Source organism: Balaenoptera physalus (assembly GCF_965194825.1).
Source record: "Balaenoptera physalus genome assembly, chromosome: X".
In the NCBI taxonomy this organism is placed as follows: domain Eukaryota; kingdom Metazoa; phylum Chordata; class Mammalia; order Artiodactyla; family Balaenopteridae; genus Balaenoptera; species Balaenoptera physalus.
This window is the reverse complement of record NC_138903.1, coordinates 12,793,883-12,818,015: the sequence shown is the minus strand read 5'-3', so window position 1 is coordinate 12,818,015 and position 24,133 is coordinate 12,793,883. Positions and strand designations below refer to the sequence as shown.

Here is a 24,133-nt window from a genome sequence, read left to right as displayed (position 1 = left end):
CTAGGTTATTAACTGACATACCATCTAGGGCAGTCTAAAGCTGTAGGGAACCTCCGCTCAGCACTAAAGTCAAGATGTAGAAGCTGAACTTTCACATAACCAAAAAGACTACTGAGGAAAAATACTGAGAGCCTACACTATATGTTAACCCCATGCTACACAGTTTGATATATGCCTTTTCATTTAATTCTCCTAACCTAATTATTCACATTTCACACTTATGGAATCAGGGGCTCAGAGAAGACAAGCAAGCTAGTAAGTGGCAGGATCTGGATTAGACTACTTATTCCATATTTATAATACATTATCCTGCAGGCTTCTGAAAATTACTGTAATCTTTAATTACAAAGATTAAATCATCAGTTAAATACTGGACTACTCAAGTTATCTGTGACATCTGGACACAGAACGTTCACCCAATAAATCAATTCTGGACTCACAGGTACTTTGCTACATACAGTGTGGGATGAAAAGATAAGAACTTGCTCCAGCACGAGAGGGCCTACTTCGTGGGGAGCCTGCTGGGTTGTAGGAAGTGGAATTAGGCAAAATGGCCGAGGAATTCAGATCCCCAATTAAGCACACGTGAGTAGTATTACAGCTGTTTCCAGGTTCATTTTCTCGATTGTTGCTGGTGAAAGGTCATCAGAGGAACAGTGTCACCTGAGCCGAGGGCCTAACAAGTGTCCTGCAAGTTCCATAAACTCGAGACGCTCAAAACACTTCCAACTTACGTTAACCCTTTAGGAAGCAATGGACGCATCACTCGCCCAATTGGAGCAGTGTCCTTGCCATATTACGGAAAGTAAAACCTGGCAAACGTGGAGGGCACGGTCCCTAACCCCGTGAGGATCGAAATGGTCCCTAACGCCTCCCACAGAGACTCCCGCAAACACCCCAGCAAAGTTGGGGACGCTCATTGCACACCTGCCTCAACACCGAGATTGCGGTACCCACCTGTCACATACTCAGCTTCGAACCTCCGTCGGACGTCAGAGATGAGCTTGGCTTTATTCTGGGCTTGATACTATAAGGAAGACACGAAGGGACGCTTAGACATTACGCGCACCATCCCACTTCCCCGCAGCCCAGCCCACCTGCACCTGGGCGCGCGGCCCCCGGGCCTCAGAGGCGGCTTCGGGGTCCGAGTTGGAGGGGCTCGGCAGCGGTGCGGTCCGCTCCTCACCTCGGCCATGGTCGCGGTCGTGGACGTGATTGCAGTTGCCGTCGCCACTTCCACGACTGCGGTCCGACTATCTCATCACAGGCCAAGCCGGCCCGGAGGTAAAGAGGGAAGGGCGGGAGGTGGAGGCGGTCGCGTGACAATGGAAGGCGGGCAGCAGCGCCGCCACGCCGCCCAATCCGGCGCGGCCGCCTGGGAATGGAGGCGGGACCAGGCCCTCAACCTGGCTTCCCATTCACTTCCCGTTCGGACGCCGCCCCCCGACGTCTCCTGCACTGCGGACCCGCCCCCGCCAGCCGGCGGATCGCGGGCGCTTCCCTCTTCAAGCTCAGCCCGGGCTATCTCCTCCTGCCATTCGCTTTCACAACATTCCCCGGAGGCCCCGCCTCCTCAGCCTCCCTTGGCAACCGAGTCCTGGCCGGCTAGGCAGGCTCCGCCTCCTCTGCGCTGGACGCAGCCTCCGGCCTGGGCCTCCCAAGATGCAGCGCGCGGGCGGGAGGTTTGGAGCCGACTGGTGCTGAGCGGGTTTTCGGCGTCGGGGACGTGGCGGCCGCGGTGTGCTAGAGCCTCACACGCTGAGGTAGGGCCGGTGGCGTGTTCCCTGACCCAGCCTTCGCCGAGGGGGTGGCGACGGCGGCGCAGGGTTTTGCTCCCCTAAGTCCCTTTATTGCGGAAGAGCGCGAAGGAAGTGGGCTTCCCGGGGCCTGTGCCCACCCTTCTCTGGAAGGATAACTAGATTACTCCAAGTGCTTACTCTGTTCGGGGATTATTTCGCTTGACACTTTCTTCACCTCTGCAGCATCTTTCTCACTTGGAGGGTGAAATACTTAACAGAGGATATATCTTTGACATCTTTAAAACAGGTATATAGAGTTAAAAGATGTAAAGCGTCTTACGGTTTAAGTAAGGTAGTTCTCAGCCGGGGCAATTTTGCCCCCCCGGGGGACATTTGACAATGTCTGGAGACATTTTTGGTTTTTGCAACAGAAGACCACCAAGAAATTTTAAGAACGGCCCCCATATTCCCACCAGCCATAGTCAACCACGATGGACACTCTTTTGCCCCAAATTTTGTTTGTATCTTCACTTTTTTTTATGGGGGAAAAATGAACACTGTTTAATAAGTATTTGAATACGTCCTTGAAATAGTATTTCAGATATGGCTAAAGTCTCTCTCTGGCTCCACTCGCCTACTCTGATATTCCTCTTCTCCAAAATCAACAGTCATTGGGATTTGGCATGAATCTTTGCACCTTTGCTTTTTTGTGTTTTGGACCAGGCTGCCTAGGTTTGAATCCTGGCTCTGTCACTTCCTATCTGTAGGCCTTAAACTCCATGCCTCAGTTTCCCCATCTGTAGAATGGGATAATACTGCCTACAGCATAAGGACGTCATGAGGAATGAGTTAGTCCAAAGTGCTTAGAACAGTGCCTGGCATAGAGAAAGCAGTCAGGGAATACAGCCATTGCAGGTAAACAAAATATATCATGCTGTTTTATGTGTTTTGATTTTGATACATAATGTACTACGGTATACATTTTTCTTCAACTTAATTTTTTTCATTTGACTTTTGAAGTCTAGCCACAATGTGATACACATCTAATTCATTCCTTTTAACTGTAGTATGATATTCCATCTGTATTTATTCATTCCCCTATTGGTGGTCATTGAAGTTTTTGCTTTTTAAAAAAAAATGCAAATAACAGCAAAGTGAACATTCTAGAGCAATGTCTTTGTGCACTATTATGTAGGATTATTTCTCTGGGTTCATATCTAGAAATGAAATTGCTGGGTATATGCATTTCTGTTTACTGCCAAATTGCCTCCCAAAGTCTCCCTTTAATTAAGTACTTGTAATGATTTCCTAACAGATGGCTCCTCCTCCAATCTCAATTCACTCCCCCATCTTCAACACTGTCACCAGGATCGTTATTATTCAGAAGTACAATCCTGTGATTTCTATTTTTGAAATCTTTCAGTGATTTATCATTGCTTAGAGAAAGCTAGAATTCCTTAGTATGGTATCAAGAACCTTTAATTTCATCTTTCCTGATTCTCTTAGTGCATCACCATCCCCCCACATTCATCTACATTTCAGGTACACTGAGTGTTGTTGGGAAAGGGAAAGGGGAGATTGATTCTGGGCAAGCCCCAACAAATGACCTAGGTATATAGGTAGAAAAAGTTTTAACAGTGGACCCATTCTGTAGCCAAGTTAATTTACTTAGGTAAACAATGTCCTGTATGTTGGAAAAATGATATCTATGGGTATTACGCTCATAAGTTTATGTTTAATATTATTAGGTGAAGTTTTTCTTTGGGAGTCTTAATTCTATCTTTTTTCCAAAGGTAGGATTCCAAAGACACTTTCCATTGGTCGCAATCTATCGATTGGTTTCTTAGAGTTTTATAGCTTTCATTTGCAGGTAATATAGTGTCTTTTAGGATCTTCCTGAACCAGACTTGTAGTTTATTTAAGAGTTCTGAAATTTATAATGCCAAATGTTATTATTAGCATTGAACAGGAACATTGTTTACTTGGTGGGAGGCTGGGAGAGAAGGGTGATAATTCGTTGCCCATCTACTATATTTAGGTTAGCATGTATTGTTTTTCTAGTATACTCACACATCTGTTTTCATTTTGTATGTAAAATATATACAGTCAACTTTGATGTGTGGTAATACAGAACAGGAAAAGCTCAAATTAACTACCTAGTATTTTGCAAATAATCTGCACCCAAATCTCCCCTCCCTCCCTCCCTCCCCCACCCTCCTCCAGAGCTGAAACAGGAGGTAAAACTTAACTGGTTTGAGTTACCTGTTTTATTCTGCAGCCACTGTTATAAGAGTACCAAGTAAAAAGTCAAGTGACTAATAGGCTGGAATACTAAGCCTGGTGTCCTGATTTGATTAATCAAGGCTTGTTTATATTGGTTTAAGAACCTCTAAATTGAACCTGGGTTTGTTTCCAGATTATTTCTATCTGAAAAAAGAACATTATCACTTATTCCATAGCCTTAAAGATTTGTCTTATGAACATATACTCAGAACTTTTACTTTTAAAAAAGATGTTGCATAGTATAAAATAAAACAGGTGTTCACAGATATGTGAATTCAGTAAGCCTTGAGATTACAGAAAGTTTGAGGAAAAAATTTATCTTTATAAATATATTAAAGTTTCTAATTTTTAACCCTGAAGATGGTCCATTTAGAATAACTTGTCTTAAAAATGTGCATGTTTTTGCAGTAGTAGTTAAAAATAAAAAAATAATGACCTTTTATGTAACAGTTATGTTTTTTAAATCTATTTGAGTCTAAGTCCATGAGAAGAACTTTGCTTTTTGCCTACAGCTCATGCTAAAAGCATGTTGGGTTAGGATTATAATAGGGCTTTGAATGCCATGCCAAGCTTTTTAGCAGTGGCTTGCACCCGTTTATCTCTATGTCATTCATACGTTCAATACACTGTTTCGCATCTGTCTTTCCAGGTAGTAGTTTAGGGATCATAGATCGTAGATCTGGGCGGTGGCGGGGAGTGGCGGTAAGTGCATGCAAAGCTTTTAAGTTAGGGGACAGTTACCCAGTCAAGTTTGTGTTTTAGAACAATAACTGAGGTAGCATAAATGAATGGATATATTAGAGGGGAGAGAGACTAGATTAAGGAAGACTGATTAAAGGGCTTCTTTTATCGCAACGTAAATGAGAGATGAAAGCCTGATTCATCGTAGTGGCAGTTGGATCAGAGAATTGGAAGAAAGAAGTTTCTAAGTTAAGGAACTTGGTGATAGCATTAAAAGAATAGAATGTAAGGGGCCTGATTTTCCTAACTCACTACTTTATGAAGGTGCAACAATACATACTCCAAAGTTTTTTGAAGGGGGCGGTTCTGTAACCTTTTACTTAGTGGTCTTACCACTAAGATCCTCCTTACTCCTGTCACACTTGGGTGTTGGTGAACAAGAGCATTGTGTTGATGACACATTAGTTGTGACATTTACTATTAAAATAACAAAATCCTTTCCTGGACAGAAGGTATTTTTGGTTGTTTTTAGTATTAAGAAATCTGAACACCTTTTGAAGTGAGTAGGTAGTAAAAGATAATGAGTTCTTAGATCTTTACCTCAGAATATATAATTTATATTTACAATATATAATGCTAAAAAAAGAATATATCATTTAGTGCTAAAAAAGGAAACTTTCTTAGAAGTCCTCTAAGAGGTCTGAGATGTCTGTGGGAAATTTGAAATAAATTAGTAGTCATACATTTTGATGTAATATAACCAATATGTGTATTTCCTTTCAAGTAAAACGTAGTTTCATAAGTAAAAGCCACACCTTTGGTTACCCTGCCTATCTTCTTTACTGATGAAGCTGAAACTACTCTGGGGTACCTATTGTCCCAGATCTTCGCATGAATTGCCTAACAACAAGCCAGGAAACTGGCTTCTGCTAGTTTGTATTATGATCTAGTATCTCCAGTTACTTCACTAATACTTCTTGAAATTCTCAAAAACAATATCATCGATTTGAAAAAAAACCCCAAATGGCATAGAGGAATGTATTTATCTGTTGCTGCATAACAAATTACTCCCAAATTGAGCAGCATAAAACAACAAACATTTATTAACTTAAAATTTCTGAGGACCAGGAATTTGGGAGCCGCTTAGCGGGGTGGTTCTGCTCAGAAAGGCTTGACTGGAGCTGGGAGATGGGATCTCTGGAAGGCTCACTCACATGGCTCTTGGCAAAAGGCCTCAGTCCCTTGCTGGCTGTTGGCAGGAAGCCACAGTTCCTTGCCATGTGTACATCTCCGCGGGGCTGCCCGAGTGTCTTAATGATACGGCAGGTGGCTTTCCCCTGTGCAAGTGAGCCCAGGAAGAGGTCACTGAGGAAACCACCATGCTCTGTCACCCAGTCTTTTGCTGTATTCTGTTGGCTGGAAGTGAGTCATAATGACCAGGCCTCACTCAAGGGGAGGAGAATTCCTTCTTGATGGAAGGAATTTCAAATAAATTTGTGAGCATATTTTATTTTATTATTATTTTTTTGGCTGCACTGGGTCTTCGTTGCTGCGCGCGGGTTTTCTCTAGTTGCTGCGAGCTGGGGCTACTCTTCTTTGCGGTGCATGGGCTTCTCATTGCGGTGGCTTCTCTTGTTGCGGAGCACGGGCTCTAGGTGTGTGGGCTTCAGTAGTTGCAGCACGTGGGCTCTAGAGCGCAGGCTCAGTAGTTGTGGCGCATGGGCTTAGTTGCTGTGAGCGTATTTTAAAACCACATGTATTTGGAAGTTAGACAATAAGGTGCAGCATCTCCAATTCGAATGTAGATGCTGACTAATCTAGTCTGCTTTTAAGTAGAATTGCCTCTAAATCAAGTCATTTCAATAAAATGCAGGCTATATTAAGTTAAATTTATAGATTATGGTTCAGTGATTTTTTTTCTAATTCGACTATTGGTAGATTTTTATATAAAAGAACAAAACCTAAGCCTTTGGAGTTTGCTTCTCATTTGAAACAGGAAAACAATATTACTTCCTTGTACATGACCTAGTTTTCATTTATTTCTAAAGTACTTTATTTTCCTGGTGTAAGTGATCCACAAATAAGAGAAAAGAGAGAGTATGAGTTAGAGTTACTTATAGTGAGTGACGAGAGACATTTCAGCATTCACAGACCATTAAGTATGCAACTATTCTGATGTTTCTAAGATTAGGTACTGTATGAGCCAGAGCCGGCCATGATGATGAGAATGATAGTAGCTAGCCTTTATTAGCACTTTCTGTGTGCCAGCTTCTGTTTCAAGTGAGTTGTATTAGCTAATTCCAGCACCTTGTGGGGTAGATACTGTTACTACACCCCATTACATAGATGTGGATGCGAGGCACGAAGGGGTTAAGTAACTTGCCATAGATCACACATCTAGTAAAAGGCAGGCCCAACGTTCAGAGGGTGTTCTAAAGGTGCACGGTTCTTAGCATATGCTAAGCATTTGGTAACTGTTACAGGAGTGACTCAGCATATATAGCCACTGGATAAAGAGACATCAACATCTTTTTCTTACATGTTTTCTTACATGTGTTCAGTGGAGGGGGTGTTCCTTTGTTCTGTATTCTACTTTGCTAATTCTCTCAAGTCGCCTTTCTTATAACCAGTGTTCAGAGTAAGGGAATGTGTGCCAGGACACTGTAGTGGTTAAAAGTGTAGGTTCAGGAGCCATGGGCCCCTCTTCCAAATCTAGTGCCATTGCTGATTAGCTTTGTCAGCTTGGAAGAATTTTCTAACCTTTTTTAAAATACGGTTTTCTTGTTTATAAGATGGGATAATAAGAATACTTACTTTAAAAGAGTAGTTGTGAGCTTTAAGTGAAATAATGCATGTATTGTACCTGGCATATAATAAGCATGAATAATTGATAGCTATTACTTAATTCTTGTGTTCATTATAATAATGATATTCTATTTTAATCCTCTGTTTTATAGAGGATCCTCTATTTTATAGATCCTCTATAATCTCTGTTTTCTTCTACTTTGAATGAGGATAGTGACTTCCTTAGGGTGTAAAACTGCACTGTTTTTGCCAAGTAAGATTTAAGATTTATTTCTGTTACTCTTATGGAGATTTTTTAAAGCCATGTTACAGCATCTCCTGTTTTTCTTTCTGGGCTTTCATTTTGGCCATCGAGTCCGTTCAAACTCCTTTCTCAGGGAAGCAGGAGCCCAAGCGCCTGGGCTGTGGGAGTGCTCTAATTTGAATCCTTGACTGACTGAGTTGTCATTGTAGAGGGGCTGAGGCCGAGAGGGAGAAACCAGATTAGGTCGGTAGGTTTGAGAGACAGAAGTAGAACCCTTAAGAAATTCCCTGAGCCAGAGAGAATGTGTGCAGTTCCTTATAATAGAGCACCCACACCTTTTAATAGATGCTGTTAACACATTCGGTTATCTTTTGTGGTGCGATTATTTGCAAACTGTGTTTTTTAAGGGCTGTACAGAAATAATATTTGGGATACAGTTTTTTGATAAGCGTGACATTGTTAAAATAGCATGAAAAGCTTAAAAATGTCAAAGTTTATAGTTACCTATGTGATAGTTCTCTAACAAAAACATGTGTTTTCTTTTCAGCTCTGCCTACTGGATGGCAGTTTCCCTCATTTCATTTTTAGGTTTAGAAGCATCAACTGGAATCGATTTACATTCGAAAATTGGACTTGATACTCTGGCTTTACTAGCAAACAAGCAATGTCATCTAATGAACAAGAAAGGCTCTTCTGTTATAATGGAGAAGTCCTTGTTTTTCGTTTGTCTAAAGGAAATTTTGTAGATGAAGGGCCTACAGAAACACCTGTGTTACATGTCAGAAGAATGGTATTTGACAGAGGAACAGGAGTATTTGTTCAGAAATCCACTGGATTCTTTAGCATAAAAGAAGAATACTCTCATTTAAAAATTATGGGTTGCGACTGTGTTTCAGATTTCAGAACTGGAATTAATCTGCCTTATATTATGATACAGTGCATTAAAGAGACTAACATTTTCAGATATTTTCTACTATTTCTTCACAGTACCAATAAATTTGAAAAGCGTTTGAGTTTTAGACTACTCTATGAGTTGAAGGACAGCATAAGGGTCCTTAATGGCCCTTTAGTTTTATGGAGACGTGTCCAAACATTATTTTATATCTCTTCCCAAACTGGCAAAGTTGTTACTGTGTCCATTAAGTTTTCCTCTATTGAGTGGGCAGGGGAGATTGAAAATGTAGGTATGGTTTTGTTAGGACGAAAGACATGTTACTTATCTGAGGAAGGATGTACCCCACAGCCTTCAAAATCAGATTATGCAACTTGGAATACTCAATTTTGTGTATACTCCCTTGAAAGGGGAGAAGTAATAAATGATACATACATTATTCCTCCTGCTTATACCAGTGTGATAGCATGTGTGCATGTCTGTGCAACTGAGATTGTCAACAACCAGTTAAGAGTGTCTCTGATTGCTCTTACTCAAAAGAATCAGCTGATTTCATTCCAAAATGGGACTCCTAAAAGTGTGTGCCAGCTTCCTTTTGGAGATCCTTGTGCAGTTCAACTTATGGATTCAGGTGGAGGAGACCTCCTTTTCGTCATATCCTTTAGGTCCAGTGATGCTTGTGCTGTTTGGGAAAAGAACTTTCAGGTATGGTACTTTTAATCATTCAGTTGGCATAGTCTTAGAGCAACTAAGCATCCCTGTGCTTCATAGGATTCATCCTGGAGTCTTATTATCCAAATCAATTTTTGGTGCTGCACTAAAAAGAAAATCATATATGTTACATCATTCTTTTTTCTTAAAATTATCTGAATATTACTTGATAAAGATCTTGCCTTGCGATTTTGAGTCATAAAACCCTTGAGTTTTTGGAAATACATAAATACATAACTACAATTATTATCTATTTATTTGTCTTTTACTATAACTTTCTAATTTTCATTAATTGGTAATAATTGGCTTTGTATTTTTACTTAGAATAAGATCATAAACCTTTCTAGAAAACTCAAATCAGTCGTTGAGCTTTTTAAAAGTTGGTCATTATCGTTTTAAACTTAAAATGAAATCTAGAGGAATTCCTTGAAAGCTGTCACTGTCCCTTTAGAGACAAATAATTGTTCTCCAGAGAAAAGTGATGTGTTAATTTTTCTAAAAACCGTTGCTTAGAGAATTTCATTATGTTAAATTTTGAAACTCAGAGTTGTCCTTTGAGCAAGCATTCACATTTTATCTACATGTACTCATGTCTTTTAATGTAAGGTTGGGAAATTGCTTTAAAATACTCAATGGTATTGAGCGTTCAATAACGAGTAAAAAGGTGCAGAAAATGAAAAGGCAATTGGAGGATTGTAACGATAATATTTCTCTGACCCTGGTGTTTTGTTAACATTGCGTCCTCCTGGCTTAAGATGTTTATCAGCACATTCAGTTATGTGATATGAAGTGTCTATAGTTTAAGATCTTCCAAAGTAGTTTTTTTAGTACATCATACAACCTTTTAAGTTCTTGTGCTGCTTTGGGAAAAAAAGCAGATACTGCCTTACTTGATGTGCCCTGTCCATTTAATTAGAAGCTCAATTAAAATTTCTATCACAGGACTTCCCTGGTGGTCCAGTGGGTAAGACTCCGTGCTCCCAATGCGGGGGGGCCCGGGTTGGATCCCTGGTCAGGGAACTAGATCCCGCGTGCTGCAACTAAAGATCCCACATGCCACAAGTAAGAAATTGTCTCTGCAAGTTTTGACAAGTATCTATGTAGCAGGCATTTCAAAATTGAGATCATTGTCAAGTATATGTGAAACAGATAGTGGTGTGTTGTAGATAGAAAGAGGCTAATATGTTCTAGAGGTGCGATGTCTGATACGGTAGCCACTAGCCCCAGGTGGCGATTCAACATTTGAAATGTGGCTGGTGTGAATTAGAACGTGCTGTCCATGTCAAATACACACCAGATTTCAAAGGCTTAGTAAAAAATGGAAATAAAATATCTCTTTAATAATTTTTATTGATTATATTGCATTGAAATAATATTTTAGATAGATTAAATAAAATAAGTTTCACCTTTTTACTGCTACTAGAGAACTTTCTTTTATTGGCTACTGGAAAATTTAAAGTTATATATGTGCCTTGCATTTGTGGCTCACGTATATTTCTTTTGGATGGCGCTATTGTAGAGCTAGAGATCGCAAGCGTGTGTGTGCATGCATGCGTGCACAGCTCTATGGTGTTTGCGTGCTGAGCACATTCTTGTTACCAGTGTCTCTTCACATGGTTCATTATAGTCCATGCTATTCATGGCGGGGCAGTGGGAGGAAGGGAGGATATGAGTTTACAGCTTTCTCCCTGCAAGAGTGAAAAATCACTGCTTTGGAATTAACCTTATAGGGGAAAGATTGATATTTCATTATATAGATTGAGAGTCTTATGTTCTTGCTCTAATGCCGGCTACCCTCCACCTAGGGGAGGATGTATCCGTGCGGGATTCTAAGTGGGAGTTTCAGCTTTTCGGTCTGAGGGAGAAGGGGTTTCTGATCCCCATGGTGTTAGTTTTCTAGGGGACCAATCTGGAAGCTTTCAGCTTTATGGATCTTTAAGAAGTCGTCTTCTGTTTTAAACTTGGGGTCTCACGTTCTTGTATAAACTTAAGAAATCATTTCATTAGGCTAGGATGATTCTAGGTGCCCCACTATTAGGATCCCTCCCTTTCTGTGCCCCTCATAATGACTATGTTCTGTCCTACCAGAGTTTAGGGTATTAATTAATTTCATATGGACTCTTAAACGTTATTCTGCTTTGAGAGCTCTTAAAGTGTTTGCTAGTACCGTCTAGGTACCTAATGCCACTGAATTCTTTGTTTAATTGGTTTGATTATAAATACATATCCACTAAGGCTTATGGGAGTGAGGGTCATCCTTAAATTAACCAGTTAGAGAAAGAATCTTCACTAGAATTAGTCATGAGAAGTGTTAGAATTTATAAATTATAAAATTTTAATATAGAAATCAGGAACGTGACAGTCCCTGGACAAATGTTGATAAAGAAATTTCAGTACCTTGCTGTTTATAAATTGATGACTCCTTATGTCTTCTCATCTCCCAATATCTTTATTTTAGTTTCGTTTTCAGTGTTTACCCTACCATTTTCATTGCTTGTTTGTAAGATTGAAGATGACAAATTAGAACTACGTGCAACAAAAGGCTTTAGCTTACTTCACATCTGATTTTTTTCTTTCTCTATTCCTTCTTTACCACTCTCTTTCAGGTTGCTGCTAAGTGGGAGAAAGTTAGCTCAGTACTGATAGATGACTTTCTTGGAACTGGAACTGAACAAGTACTGCTACTTTTTAAGGACCCCTTGAATTCAGATTGCCTCAGTTCCTTTAAAATAACAGACCTGGACAACTTAAACTATTCAGTAAGTTCTGTTTACTTTTTATGCATTACTTAAGAACATTTTAGAAAATTTGAGCACTTTAAAGTTTTTGACTTACCCTTTAAATATTTTTGATTTCATACTTAAAGTAAGCTTTTAGAACTTTAAAAATACATACATTGAATCTTTTAAATAGTACAGTGACTCTTCTTTCAACAAATGTTATACAAATTGACTTTTTAAAAATATTTATTTATTTATTTTTATACAGCAGGTTCTTATTAGTTATCTCTTTTATACATATTAGTGTAGGTGTTTTTGTTATGAATTTGGAATATAGTATATCTGGTATTCACTCAAGTGACAATAATACTGTAAATTAACTTTATCATTGCTTCTGAAAAGCACATTTTATACCAATAAACATGATAATATTGGATTAATTAAGGAACAAAATAAAGCGAAACTGCTTTACTAAAAGAAGTAACAGTTCATAATATCTTAAGATTTTGAGCATAAGGAAAATAATACTCTGGAAGTTTCAGATCTATATAAAACATCTCTGAGCCTCAGTTTTTTTTTTTCTGTTTTTTTTTTTCCCATTAGTAAAATGAGGATAATTCTTATTTTCTCTAGTTAAGGGATTTTATAAAAGCCTAGTAAGCTGATACTTTTTGAAGCAGTATACAAATGTTAGGTGGGTGGTAATAGTGGAAATAATAATTTCTTTTTTCTAGTTATGAGAAGATGAGGGGGAAAATATGTATCTTGTCTTTTATATAACAATGTGTATTGTGGCACACTGCCTTTTGGATAAACTTTAATTGTATTTTGTTAATCTTAAGAATTTTCAATTTATTTCAAAATTTCAGTTTTAGTGTATTGTTTTATTTATTAGAGTGAAACATTGGATGACAATGAAGATGACTTACTTGACAACAAAAAGAATTATTTGGTGGTTCCACCTCTGGAAAGAAGATTGAAAGTTAGTGTCTTTGTTTGGTTTTTGCTTTTGCTTTTTTGGATTAGTGCTGTTCTAAATGAAGGAAAGAACATTGAAAGAAAGGTCCTTGAAGTATAAGAAACTGAGTGATTGGGAGGGAAAAATATGGTACAGGTATCACCTGCTTTTTGAAAGTTCGCTTTACGCCACTTTGCTTTATGCCGCTTTGCTTTATGCCACTTTGCTTTTACGAAAGACCTACGTTAGCACCTGTTTTTGCTAACCGAAAGAAATCCAAAGAGGACTCACTTTTATGAAAACAGGCGAAAGCGAAAATAGCACTCAGCATTTGTTTTGCAAGAAGCTGGTTACAGAGGCAGCGCGCATCCCGAGAAGCGAGAGTGGCCCCACCAAGCTCCTTCCTGGGGACTGCGCTCGGCATCTCAGCATCCAGCCGCCATAGCTCTGACCTGTGTCTGTGAGCACCTGTGCTTTATCTCCCATTTATTCTGTGCATCCCTTAGCAAGATGTGTCCTAAGGTAATTGCTTCTTTGCTTTGCATCATTTCATAATGGCTTTCAAAAGGTTTCATAGGCATGATCTACTTTTGGGTAGTGGGGAAACCTTTATTTCAAAGGATCTATTTCCTTTTTTGGTACCTCTGTAAAAGCTGTTATGACATTGCTTATAAATGTGTCATCTAAACATGATACCTTTTTGTCGTAAGATTATGTAAATTTAATAAGCCTTATAAGATAAAATAGAGGCTGACTTGTGAAAACGCATTCTTCCTAGTTTTTAGGATCAGTATACCATAACTCTTAAAGGAGCAGCAAATATGATGAATCATGACATGCTCTAAACATGATCAGTTTACCTTCAAGTTTTCCATACAAAGCTCTCTAAAAAAGTTTTTGATTTTTTTCCAAATGTACAAAGGTAACACACATTCCCTGCAAAATACTCAGACTATGCCAAGAAATATTCAAGAGACACTAACAATTACCTATGATTCCACTACTGTGATATAGCCAATTTTAACACTTTGACTTGCATATTCTTGTTGATGTTTTTAATGAATATATGCAAGTTTACATGGAAATGTGATTATACGATGCCTGTTCTTATGTAACCTGCCTTTTTTCATTTATAAAAATTTTCCAATATACAGAAAATTCATAGACTAAAACAGTGATTATCTCTAGTCCCCATGTAGATTCAACTATTGTTATTTTATAAAAAATCACATTTGCCTCATCTGTTTCTGCTTGTGTGTGTGTGTGTATGTACATGTATTTGTACATTTCTGCAGAACCATTTGAAAGTTGCATATATTCTAATACTTCACTCCTATGTGTTTTAGCAGGAATCTCCTAAAAATAAAGACGTTCTCCTATGTAACCCCGATACCATTATTCACTTAGAAAGTTAGTATAATAATCTCTTAATCTTATTTACTATTCAGTCCATATTCAGGTGGCTTCAATTGCCACAAAAATGTTTTATATGGCTGCTTTTTTCAGGATCCAATCAGTTTACACTTGCACTTGATTATTATATGTCTCATTGGTCTTTTTATCTAGAATTATGCCCTCTCCCCCTTTTGAAAAAAGTGACACTAATGAGGAGGCCAGGCCAGTTGTCCCTCCTTTCTGATTTGTCTGTTTCCTTGTGTTGTCATTTATCTTTTTCCTTTATCCCTGGCAAACTTTTTTGGTGAAGGGCCAGATAGTAAATATTTGTACTTTGCAGGCCCTTTAAAAGTTTTTTTTGCAAGTATTTTAATATTAAAGTGAATTCAGTAAATGCTTAGTGAACACATATTAGATGTGAATGTGAACAGTACATAAATAAAACATAATGGACATAGAACCATAAAGGAAAAGGTTGATTACATTAAAAACTTTTGTGCTCCAAAGTAAAATAAATAAAAAGACAAATTATATAAAAAGAAATTGGAACATATTTGACAAAGGATTAATTTTCTTAATATAAATAGGCATTCTAAAACAGTATTGTTGAGTATGTAAAGTGGTCCAACCTCCTCAGAAGGAAATTTGTTATAGCTATTAAAATGTGAATTGCACATATCTTTTTACTCTTGCAGTTTCACTTCTAGAAATCTGTTCTAAACATATACTTATACATGTAAGCAAAGCTGATTTTACAGGAACGTTTAAGTAGTATTAATAAAGTTCAATCAAAATCTAAATATCCATCATTAGGAGTATGGTAAATAAATTATGATATAACTGAACCATGGAATACTATGCAGCTGTCAGAAAGAATAAGGTACCTCTTTATACTGATTTTTAAATGATGCCAAAATAATTTAATTTATGAAAGCATGACTTTTAGAAATTCCACTTCTGGTAATATGTCACTTAATTTATTTGGATCAACTCTGATGATAAAAGCAACTTAAAATGATAGGTGAAATATGTTTTTAAAATCTTCTTAAAGGCTTCAAAAAGCTGAAAATATGAGAATAAATTAGCGGGCCAAACTCTAAAGGCTGGAACCCAGGGAGACAAGCAGAACACTGATGCTACTATTGCCCTGGGGGCGTTTGTATTTAACATAAAGCAAGAGTGCCCTAGTCACCTGGCAGAAACCACATAAAATCCTCTCTAGGAATACACATTTATCCTAGGTCTCTTCTGAATCTCACAAGTAATTTTTTTTTAACATCTTTATTGGAGTATAATTGCTTTACAATGGTGTGTTAGTTTCTGCTTTATAACAAAGTGAATCAGTTATACATATACATACGTTCCCATATCTAAATCTCACAAGTAATTTTTTAAAGAAAATGAGCCACCTACAGAATAACTAAGCACATGAAGAAACAAGGCATCATGATTAATTATTCACAGAAAATAACCATTTCTATAAACTAAAAATAAATTGAAATTAAAAAAAAAAACAACAGATGAGTTTAACAGTTGACTCAAAGAGATGTGGAGCAAATAAGCAAACTGGACTGTTAGAAAAATTATCTAGAAGGTATCAACAGAGACAAAGAAGGAAAATATGAAAGAAACAGAGAGGGAAGGCAGGGACATACGAAGGCAGGGACCAAGAGATAGCTGAGCGTCCATGTTGTTTCAAGTATCCACATGTTACCACTAGCTCTCAATGTGGCTCAAAACATTTCTAAGCGCTGGAAGGCCTTTTAGAGATGAACAAATCTACCCTCTCTGCCATTTTGCATACGAGGAAGCAGATGGAGAGCCAGAAATGTGAGGTGGCTTGCAGAGCTAGAACTAGAGTTCGGCTCACTGTTCTTTCCCCTATGCAGTTTATTTTCCAGCCACTTGTTGGAGGGGATAAGGAGAGGCCAGGACCTTGGAGACACTTGTGCATATGTACAGGAATGTTCACAGCAGCATTGTTTGTAATGCTCCACAGCTGGGTATTAACCCAACTGTCCATCAGCGGGAGGAAGGAGAGGGGAACTGGTGTAGTGAGCCGATGGGGTGCTACAGAGCAGTGCAAGGCACGAGCTACAGCTACTAGCGACAAATAGACGACTCGAAAAGCGATTACATACAGAACGATTCCACTTACAAAAGCTCAGAAGCACAACACACACACACACTAAACATATTCTTTAGGAGTTCATATGATGGTGGTAAAATGATGAGGACCAACAAGGAACTTATCCTGAAAGGCCAGGGTAGTGTTGCCTCCGGCAGAGAGAGGTTCTCCATCGGGGAGGGCCCATGGGCTGCTCCTAAAGTGCTGCTTTTTTGACCTGGGTGTGGTTCCAGGGGTGTCTACTTCATCATTAGTCTATGAACTGCTTTTTTGTCTTGCACACTCTTCTGCACACATGAAAGAGATCACAGTAAGAACAGGAAAGCAAGATTCGGTGTCACGCAGTGCAGTGTGCTCCTGTATTTGGTTTGGGGTAGGTTTTGTTTATGGGGAGGAGAATGAAAGCATACCTTAACATATACATGGAAAAGTTCTGGAAAGGTAAGCAATCTTTTGGCTGTGCAAATGGGATTGAGGGTCTAGGAAGGGAAGGTGAGATGTCTTTTTATGTTGTTTAAATTTGTTATCTTGGGCTTATTTTCATAATTTTATAACAAAACTTGTAACAACATAGAATATTTAAGTAGTCTAATGACACACGATTTATTCCTGGAGTGGGGGTCACATTGAAGAGAGTAGGGAAGAGAGACCACGGATAATTTCTGAGGGTGCCCTCATTGTCAGTCTGCCCGTGTATCCTTCTCTTCCACTCCCTGCCCCTCCAGCAGCCTCAGACTTGGCTCTCCACCCCAGACAGGTACATCTCACGGCCCCACAGTCATGAGTTACTCGACTAATGAATGATGGAACGTGAATGACGTGGAGCCCTCAGAACTAGGCTAACAGATGAAGTTTTAAAACGTTAGGTAGACACTTTACATACTTTGTGCACCGAGGGAAGATAGAATTCAGTCTTTACTCTCCAACTTCTATTCATTGATAAAAGGAAAAAGAATTTATCTGCCTTAAAATGTAATTTAAAAGAAAGGCAAATAGAGGTTGCATCTTGTTTTTTTTCAGTCTAGAAAAACATGTTATATTAAAAGCTGGATTAATACTTAAACAGTCTCAGATATCCATCTGAAATGAAACAGCTTCTAAACGTTCAGTGACGCGACTCTTTTTAAATTTTCAGGAGTAAAATATATTTCATGAATGTTTCATCCTTAGTGCTGAAATCTATTTACCTGGTATAATAAGAGGAACGGTTTGCTGTATGCCCAGTTCAGAGCCAGTTTTTACCCCCGGTAGTTAAGACTGGACCCGAGCACTGAGTTTATTTGCACAACAATTAACGTGTGACAGTTTGGGATCTGTTACATGTTACCTTTAAAATTTTGCTATGAAGGTCATATGAACAGAGGATTTCAAGCAGTATCAAATCAAAAGTAAGCATTTCTGTTCATAATGATACATCTTGCTTTTTGAAGCAGAAATTATTTCAACAAGAAAAACAGTTTTCTTGTTGGAGTAGGAGTGTTGGTAGGCCTTGCTTTTTATTAATGTTGATTGGACTTATTCATATTCATATTGATTCATTACTTAACTCAGTAGTGAAACAGATGCAAATACATTGGCATTCTCTCAATTTGATATGTAAACTATTGTAATTATTTGCTGTGTTTATTTTCCTTTGTAATTAGAGACTCAAAATTTGTAAATAAAATAGTTTTGCTCTGAGATGTATTCTTGTCTATAGAAAAATGAATTAGTAAGCAAATTTGGAGAAAATACTTACGTATTATTGGTATGTTCGGTTTCATTTGAAATTATATCTCTGGCAATGATTTTTCTTTATACTCTACAGGTTGGTTTGGTTTCTGTTCAGGAATTACAGCAGCATCTCTTGCTTAAGGAAAAAATTATTTCAAAATCTTACAAGGCTTTAATGAACCTGTTTCAAGGGAAAGATGATAGTACATCAAGTGCAGAGGAGGTAAAGTTGATCATGTGACCATTTTATCATTTTATGAATTGAAAACCTACAAGCTATTGAAGGTTCTTTAAATTAGAATATTGGAATATATTAGAAAATGCTGCACAATGGATCAAGAAGCAAAGTGGCAGGGATTATGTAATGGTGGGCTTTTATGACATTGAAAACTATTTGGTTAAAAAGCCAATATTTTACCAATTTGCGGATTATTCTGTAGGATATTAAAATCTCAGTTATCAGGAACCTCGGGGAACAAGTCCTTTTGTTTAAACAAGGTTTAAATATTAAACTGTTTTATTTGTATAGTTTGAATAGAAATTACTCCTAAGTGAACTACAGATAACCCTAGAACAACATGGGGGTCAGGGGCGCCGACCCTACACGCAGTGAAAATCCACAAGTAACTTTACTGTGGGCCATCTGTATCCCTGGTTCCCCATCTGCAGATTCAACCAACTGGGGATCAAGTAGTACTGTAGTGTTTACTATTGAAGAAAATCCGCATGTAAGTGGACCTGCACAGTTCAAACTCCTTTTGTTCAAGGGGCAATTGTATATGTTTTCTGACTTCTTAAACAGAATATACTGAGTATTATTTTACCTTGTATTAATGGTGACATAATTTCATCATTAATATAATTATTCTTTTAGTCTGTTGCATGGTTCATTTCTAAGGATATTTATACCTCTACTTAATGTCCCTAAATTGCTATGCTCTTCTAGTCCTCATATCTGCTTTTTATAATTTTACTCTCGTTTCCTTTGTGGTTGACCATCGTAAGAACCTCTTCAGGTACCTTGCAGTTACTTGTGCCAGTATAGTAATGTAGAAAGTGAGCAAAAACTGCTTTGACTTCATAAAAAATAGGATTTATGCACATTTGTTCCCTACAGAGAAAGATAGCATAACAGAGTTACAGATAAATCAAGAAAAGCTGGACATAGACACACTTGAAGTTACATTTTCTTCCCTCAAGTCACTCTAGTGCCTTGCTTTGACTTCCTTTAAGATTTACTGTTCTTGTAATGCTCTTTGCCTTGTGTCTGTATTTCGGTCTTAGCCATATGATGATTTTGGCCCAAAATATTATTCCATTAACATAAAAAACAAAAAGCACATCGTCTTGCATTTCTGTATTACTGTTCTCATCTCCTGGGAAACCTAATGCGAGTCCTTGTAGAAAGTCACTGTTCAAAGTCTTCCCATTTCCCTTCCCCACTTGACCCCGGTGATTTTGCTGGTGTTAGAAAAGGGGAAGAAATGTTAGAAATTAATGCATTGAAGCCACTGCGTGCAAGACACTGTTTTGGGCCCTTTACATTGTTAACTTTAAGAGCATTTCTGGCAGGTAATAAAAATTTCTGCGGGTTTCAGGTGAATAGCCTGCCTCAAATCTGACAGCTACTGGCAGAAGTGTCAGATTCCTAGGAACATGTTTCGTTCACTGTAATGTAAGTGCCCATATCTTTTTTCAGTAATTACCACATAGAGGGGCAGTATAGAGTAATGGTTAATATGCAACATGGGCTCTGGAAGCAGTTGCCTCTGGTTCAGATTCCAGCTGAGTCTTGCTAACTGTGTGACCTGGGGCGAGGTACCTAACCTCCCTATGCCTCAAGTTTCCTTATCTGGAAAATGTAGATAATAATACTACCGACCTAGGGTACTAGAGTTACTGTGATGGTTAAACAAATTGACGCATGAATGGCATTTAGAACAGTGCCTAACATATAGCAAGCATTCAGTAAGTGTTGTGTATTATTATTATCATTACTCCTCCTCCTATTTCCATTTCTATTATAAATCCATATGTGTGCGGAAATAAGTGAGTGTGGCCTGGACTTTAAAGAAGAAAATTTTAGCATCAACTCTACTAGAATTTTTTTTAAAAAAGGATAAATAAAAGAAGAAAATTTTAGCAATAATCGATCAGCTGTCCTAAGATAGTTTAATCACTGTTATTCATACAAAAGTTTCCAGTTACATTTTAGAGTTAGTCACTGCTAAAATAAAGATTGGATTGTTCTCAGCATGCCTTGAGCACGTATTGTGAGATTATTTTTCAAAATGGACTCCAGGTTTACATCCCTGCTGGCTCTGTGTTGGGTACCCAGAGCCCTGTTTACAGTCAGGCCATGCTTCTTGATCCAAGTAGATGGTTAATTGTATGTTTTATAAGTTTTATTTTAGTGAATTATATATAATCTATAGTATATTATTGATGATAATTTATTTTAAAATATGTAAGCCGTAAGGCCCAGCCAAAAGCTGGTTTACATTATTTTTTTTAGTTTTGCTGCATTTGGCAGGTTGTTTTTTTTTTTTTTTTTGTAATCAGTTATTTAAACATTTTTCCATAAGGAATGTCTTGTCACTCTTTGTGGTGAAGAAGAAAATCCTGTCTATACCTTTGATGAAAAGTTATCAGATAATTTTCAAGATTCAGAACAGCTGGTAGAGAAGATATGGTATCGTGTAATAGAGGATAGCTTGGTTGTTGGAGTGAAAACCACATCTTATTTGAAGGTGTAAGTAAATTCTAACATGATAACATTATCTTGATGCTCTACAACAGCACTGTCCAACAGAAATATAGTGCATGGAGGTATTTCATTCTAAATAATTACCAAAATCGACTCTTTTAAAAACTTAGTAGTTTTTTTTTTTTTTCTTGTTTAAGAGGAAAGGAGAAAAATCTACCTCAAAAATAAAATACAGGCATTACTTTACCTTTCCTTTCTCCTAAAAAAATTACTTCCTGAAGTCCAGCATATTTATAATGTCTTTGCTTTCCTATTTCAAGAGAAGTGCTATTACAGAATCTTTAAAAATGTGTTTGGCTTTTACACTTCATTTTCTGATATATTTTACATTTGAAATGATGTTTCCTAGGAAAGGAGAGAATAAAACTTTTTGGTTGTTGTTTGTATGGCATTTAATCATCTGTTTGATTTTAAAGAATGAGCTTTTAGAGTAAACAGAACTCTATTTTTTACAGGTCCCTGAATCATGTGACTTTATCGCTGTCAATGGATCAAGCCCCTAACTCCAGCTTTCCGCTCATTAAGTGTCAAAATAGGGTGATCAAGTTGAGTAGGATATCTTCCCCAGTACCAGGCTCAGTGCCATATGAAATAGGATCAGAGGTAAAAAAAATCAAGTTGAGTGTTGAGAGTGAGAAAGAGGAAGAGAAAGAGGAAAGCATTGTTTGTGTACAACCATCTGAGAAAGAGTATGTGCAGATGATTACTGCTGTAACATCTCTTTCACCACTTTTAGCATTCAGTAATTTTTGTTGCATTGTGCTGCTACAAATTAGAGAGAGAGAGAATGGTAACCATTCTGCAACTCGTTATGTTCAGTGTGGCAGAATTTTTTTAAGTCTAGAAGATCTTTCAAGTGGGAAATACCTGCTGACATTTCCAAAGAAGAAACCTATAGGTAATTTTTGTGGGTCCTTTTTAATCATATACCTAATTGAATCAGAAAATGTTAAGAATTCCCTTTATGTGATAATGGGCAGAGTTTAATGACAGCACTTGTGACATGTTTTTGCCATAGAACACATGGAAGATCTCTTTGCGCTTCTTGCGGCCTGGCAGAGAGCTTGTTTTCAAATCACATCACCCAGCTATGCTCTGACTTCAATGAAGGTGTGGCTCTTAGAACACATGGAATGTGAAGTTATCAAAGAATTTCCAGAAATTTGCTTTTGCAAAAGGCCAGGAAGTTTCTATGGGACACTCTTCAACTGGAAACAAAGAACACCATTTGAAGGGATTTTAATAGTCTATTCCAGGTAATGCACATCAAATTGGAATTGGTCCAGGGAAGTGTGTGTGTGTGTGCGTGTGTGTGTGTGTGTGTGTGTGTGTGTGTCAACAGGGATCCCCGTGGTAGTGTTCTATACCACTGTGGGACATGTCCAGGTCATCGCCTGGTACAACATGAATGAACAGGTGGTCTCATTTAGAAACTGAAGCCGTTTTGATTTTATGTTTGTTTTTGGCTTTTTGGTGGGGTTGATTAGGGCCTAATAATGACTTTAAGATTTCCCCTTGGGCTTCCCTGGTGGCGCAGTGGTTGAGAATCTGCCTGCTAATGCAGGGGACACGAGTTCGAGCCCTGGTCTGGGAAGATCCCACATGCCGCAGAGCAGCTGGGCCCCTGAGCCACAATTACTGAGCCTGCGCGTCTGGAGCCTGTGCTCCGCAACAAGAGAGGCCGCGATAGTGAGAGGCCCGCGCACCGCGATGAAGAGTGGCCCTCGCTTGCCACAACTAGAGAAAGCCCTCGCACAGAAATGAAGACCCAACACAGCCATAAATAAATAAATAAATAAATTAAAAAAAAAAAAAGATTTCCCCTTACTGCTCCCCCACAATGAAGTTTTAAAAATATAATTTTGATCGTATTACTCAGAGAAAGAACTTTAATCAGGAAGCAACCTGATTAATACTGAGTTGGTTTAGGATATGTATACGGCTGTTCCTCTGTATCCATGGAGGATTGGTTCCAGGACCCCAGTGGACACAAAAATCCACGGATGCTCGAGTCCTAGAAGACGGCGTAGTATGGTCCGCCCTCCATACCCATGGGTTCCACATCTGCAATTCAACCAACCAGGGGGCTGACTGTATTTGATTGCTACAGTCTGAATTATGTCAGTGACCACATGAATGCATTATTGGTTCTGATGATTACTAGAGAGTTTAGAAATGAATATTAATTGATTACTACAGTATGTTGTACGTGACCATTTTGCACTGTCCTAAGTTGTGTAATATTGTGTTTGGTTTTTTATTCCAGGAATCAAACAGTTTTGTTCCAGTGCCTTCATAATCTCAGCAGAGTTCTCCCTATAAACAGTTTCTTCAAATATCTAAAATTAGGAAGTGAGGATTTCCTAATTGGTCATTTGGCATTAGCTTTGGAGAAGGAGTTGGTTACCCTTGGTTCTTTTTCTTCTGCCTTAGTTAAGGTTGAAAGCAACTTGGTGCAGAGTTGTGAAGCAAGCAAAGAAAAGAGTAGTGGTGATGTGGCTGCCTTATCAGACATAGAGGAAAGCATCCATCCCTACAGAAAAGAACTTCAGAGAGAAAAGGAGCAAATGTTGGGGACGAACCTAAAAGTGAGTGGTGCCCTTTACAGAGAAAAGACTTTGAAATTAGCTGAGGTTCAGCTGAAATCAGACCTTGCTGCCCAGAAAGTGACTGATTTATAATTACAATCTCAGCTTGGTTATATTTTAGAATACTTTTCCCTGCCAGAGTGTTTTGGTCCTACTTGTTTTTATCTTACATTGTATGCCTTCTCTGTAAAAATAAAGATTTAGGCTTACTGTAGAATCTTTGGTTTTGAAGATGCACAAAATAGCATGCCTTAGAGCAGCACTTCTCACCTGGGCTCATTTTGCCTCCCAGGGGTGTTTGGCTACGTCTGGAGATATTTTTTGGTTGTCAGAAGTAGTGGCAGGTGGGGAGGGCAAGAGAGGGGTGCTATTCAGATCTAGTGGGTTGAGGTGAGGGATGTGGCTAAACTTCCTACACAGCACAGCGCAGCCCCCGACAAGGGAGGGTCCAGCCCAAATGTGAGTAATGCCCGAGGTGGAGAAATCCTGCCTTAGTGTTTCCACTTAAG

General features: G+C 38.5%; 2 protein-coding genes across 6 annotated transcripts in view; one reads left to right on the top strand and one right to left on the bottom strand.

Moving 5' to 3' along the window:
* Window positions 1-1,319, bottom strand: part of MOSPD2 (motile sperm domain containing 2) — a 61,507-nt gene extending 60,188 nt beyond the window's left edge. The window contains exons 1-2 of one of the 3 annotated variants that reach the window (XM_082447182.1): window positions 1,187-1,319; window positions 958-1,027 (exon numbers count right to left, since the gene is read on the bottom strand). In XM_082447182.1, the coding sequence (XP_082303308.1) occupies window positions 958-1,027; window positions 1,187-1,195 (79 nt within the window). In that variant the 5' untranslated portion in view covers window positions 1,196-1,319. The remainder of the gene's footprint in view (window positions 1-957; window positions 1,028-1,186) is intronic. The other 2 variants (XM_082447184.1, XM_082447183.1) reach the window with 2 other exon arrangements.
* A 314-nt stretch (window positions 1,320-1,633) lies between these two features.
* FANCB (FA complementation group B) lies at window positions 1,634-23,841 on the top strand. Of its 3 annotated transcripts, XM_082447014.1 has the most exons (10): window positions 1,634-1,763; window positions 8,300-9,349; window positions 11,962-12,114; window positions 12,971-13,057; window positions 18,364-18,492; window positions 20,855-21,021; window positions 21,492-21,934; window positions 22,055-22,292; window positions 23,303-23,388; window positions 23,470-23,841. In XM_082447014.1, exons 2-10 carry the CDS (start codon window positions 8,417-8,419, stop codon window positions 23,715-23,717), a joined length of 2,484 nt encoding a protein of 827 aa, XP_082303140.1. In that variant the 5' UTR covers window positions 1,634-1,763; window positions 8,300-8,416; the 3' UTR covers window positions 23,718-23,841. The 3 variants fall into 3 exon arrangements, with proteins under 3 accessions (XP_082303140.1, XP_082303139.1, XP_082303141.1); XM_082447013.1 differs by having other exon boundaries at window positions 23,303-23,841; XM_082447015.1 differs by lacking the exon at window positions 23,303-23,388 and having other exon boundaries at window positions 1,666-1,763.
* The last annotated feature ends 292 nt before the right edge of the window (window positions 23,842-24,133 follow it).

Bases quoted from the DNA above. Each gene is read 5' to 3' on its own strand.
- FANCB (XM_082447013.1), top strand. From the start codon at position 8,417: ATGTCATCTAATGAACAAGAAAGGCTCTTCTGTTATAATGGAGAAGTC. The intron at 12,115-12,970 runs GTAAGTTCTGTT...TTTATTTATTAG, and splicing joins TGGACAACTTAAACTATTCA to AGTGAAACATTGGATGACAA. The intron at 18,493-20,854 runs GTAAAGTTGATC...TTTTTCCATAAG, and splicing joins GTACATCAAGTGCAGAGGAG to GAATGTCTTGTCACTCTTTG.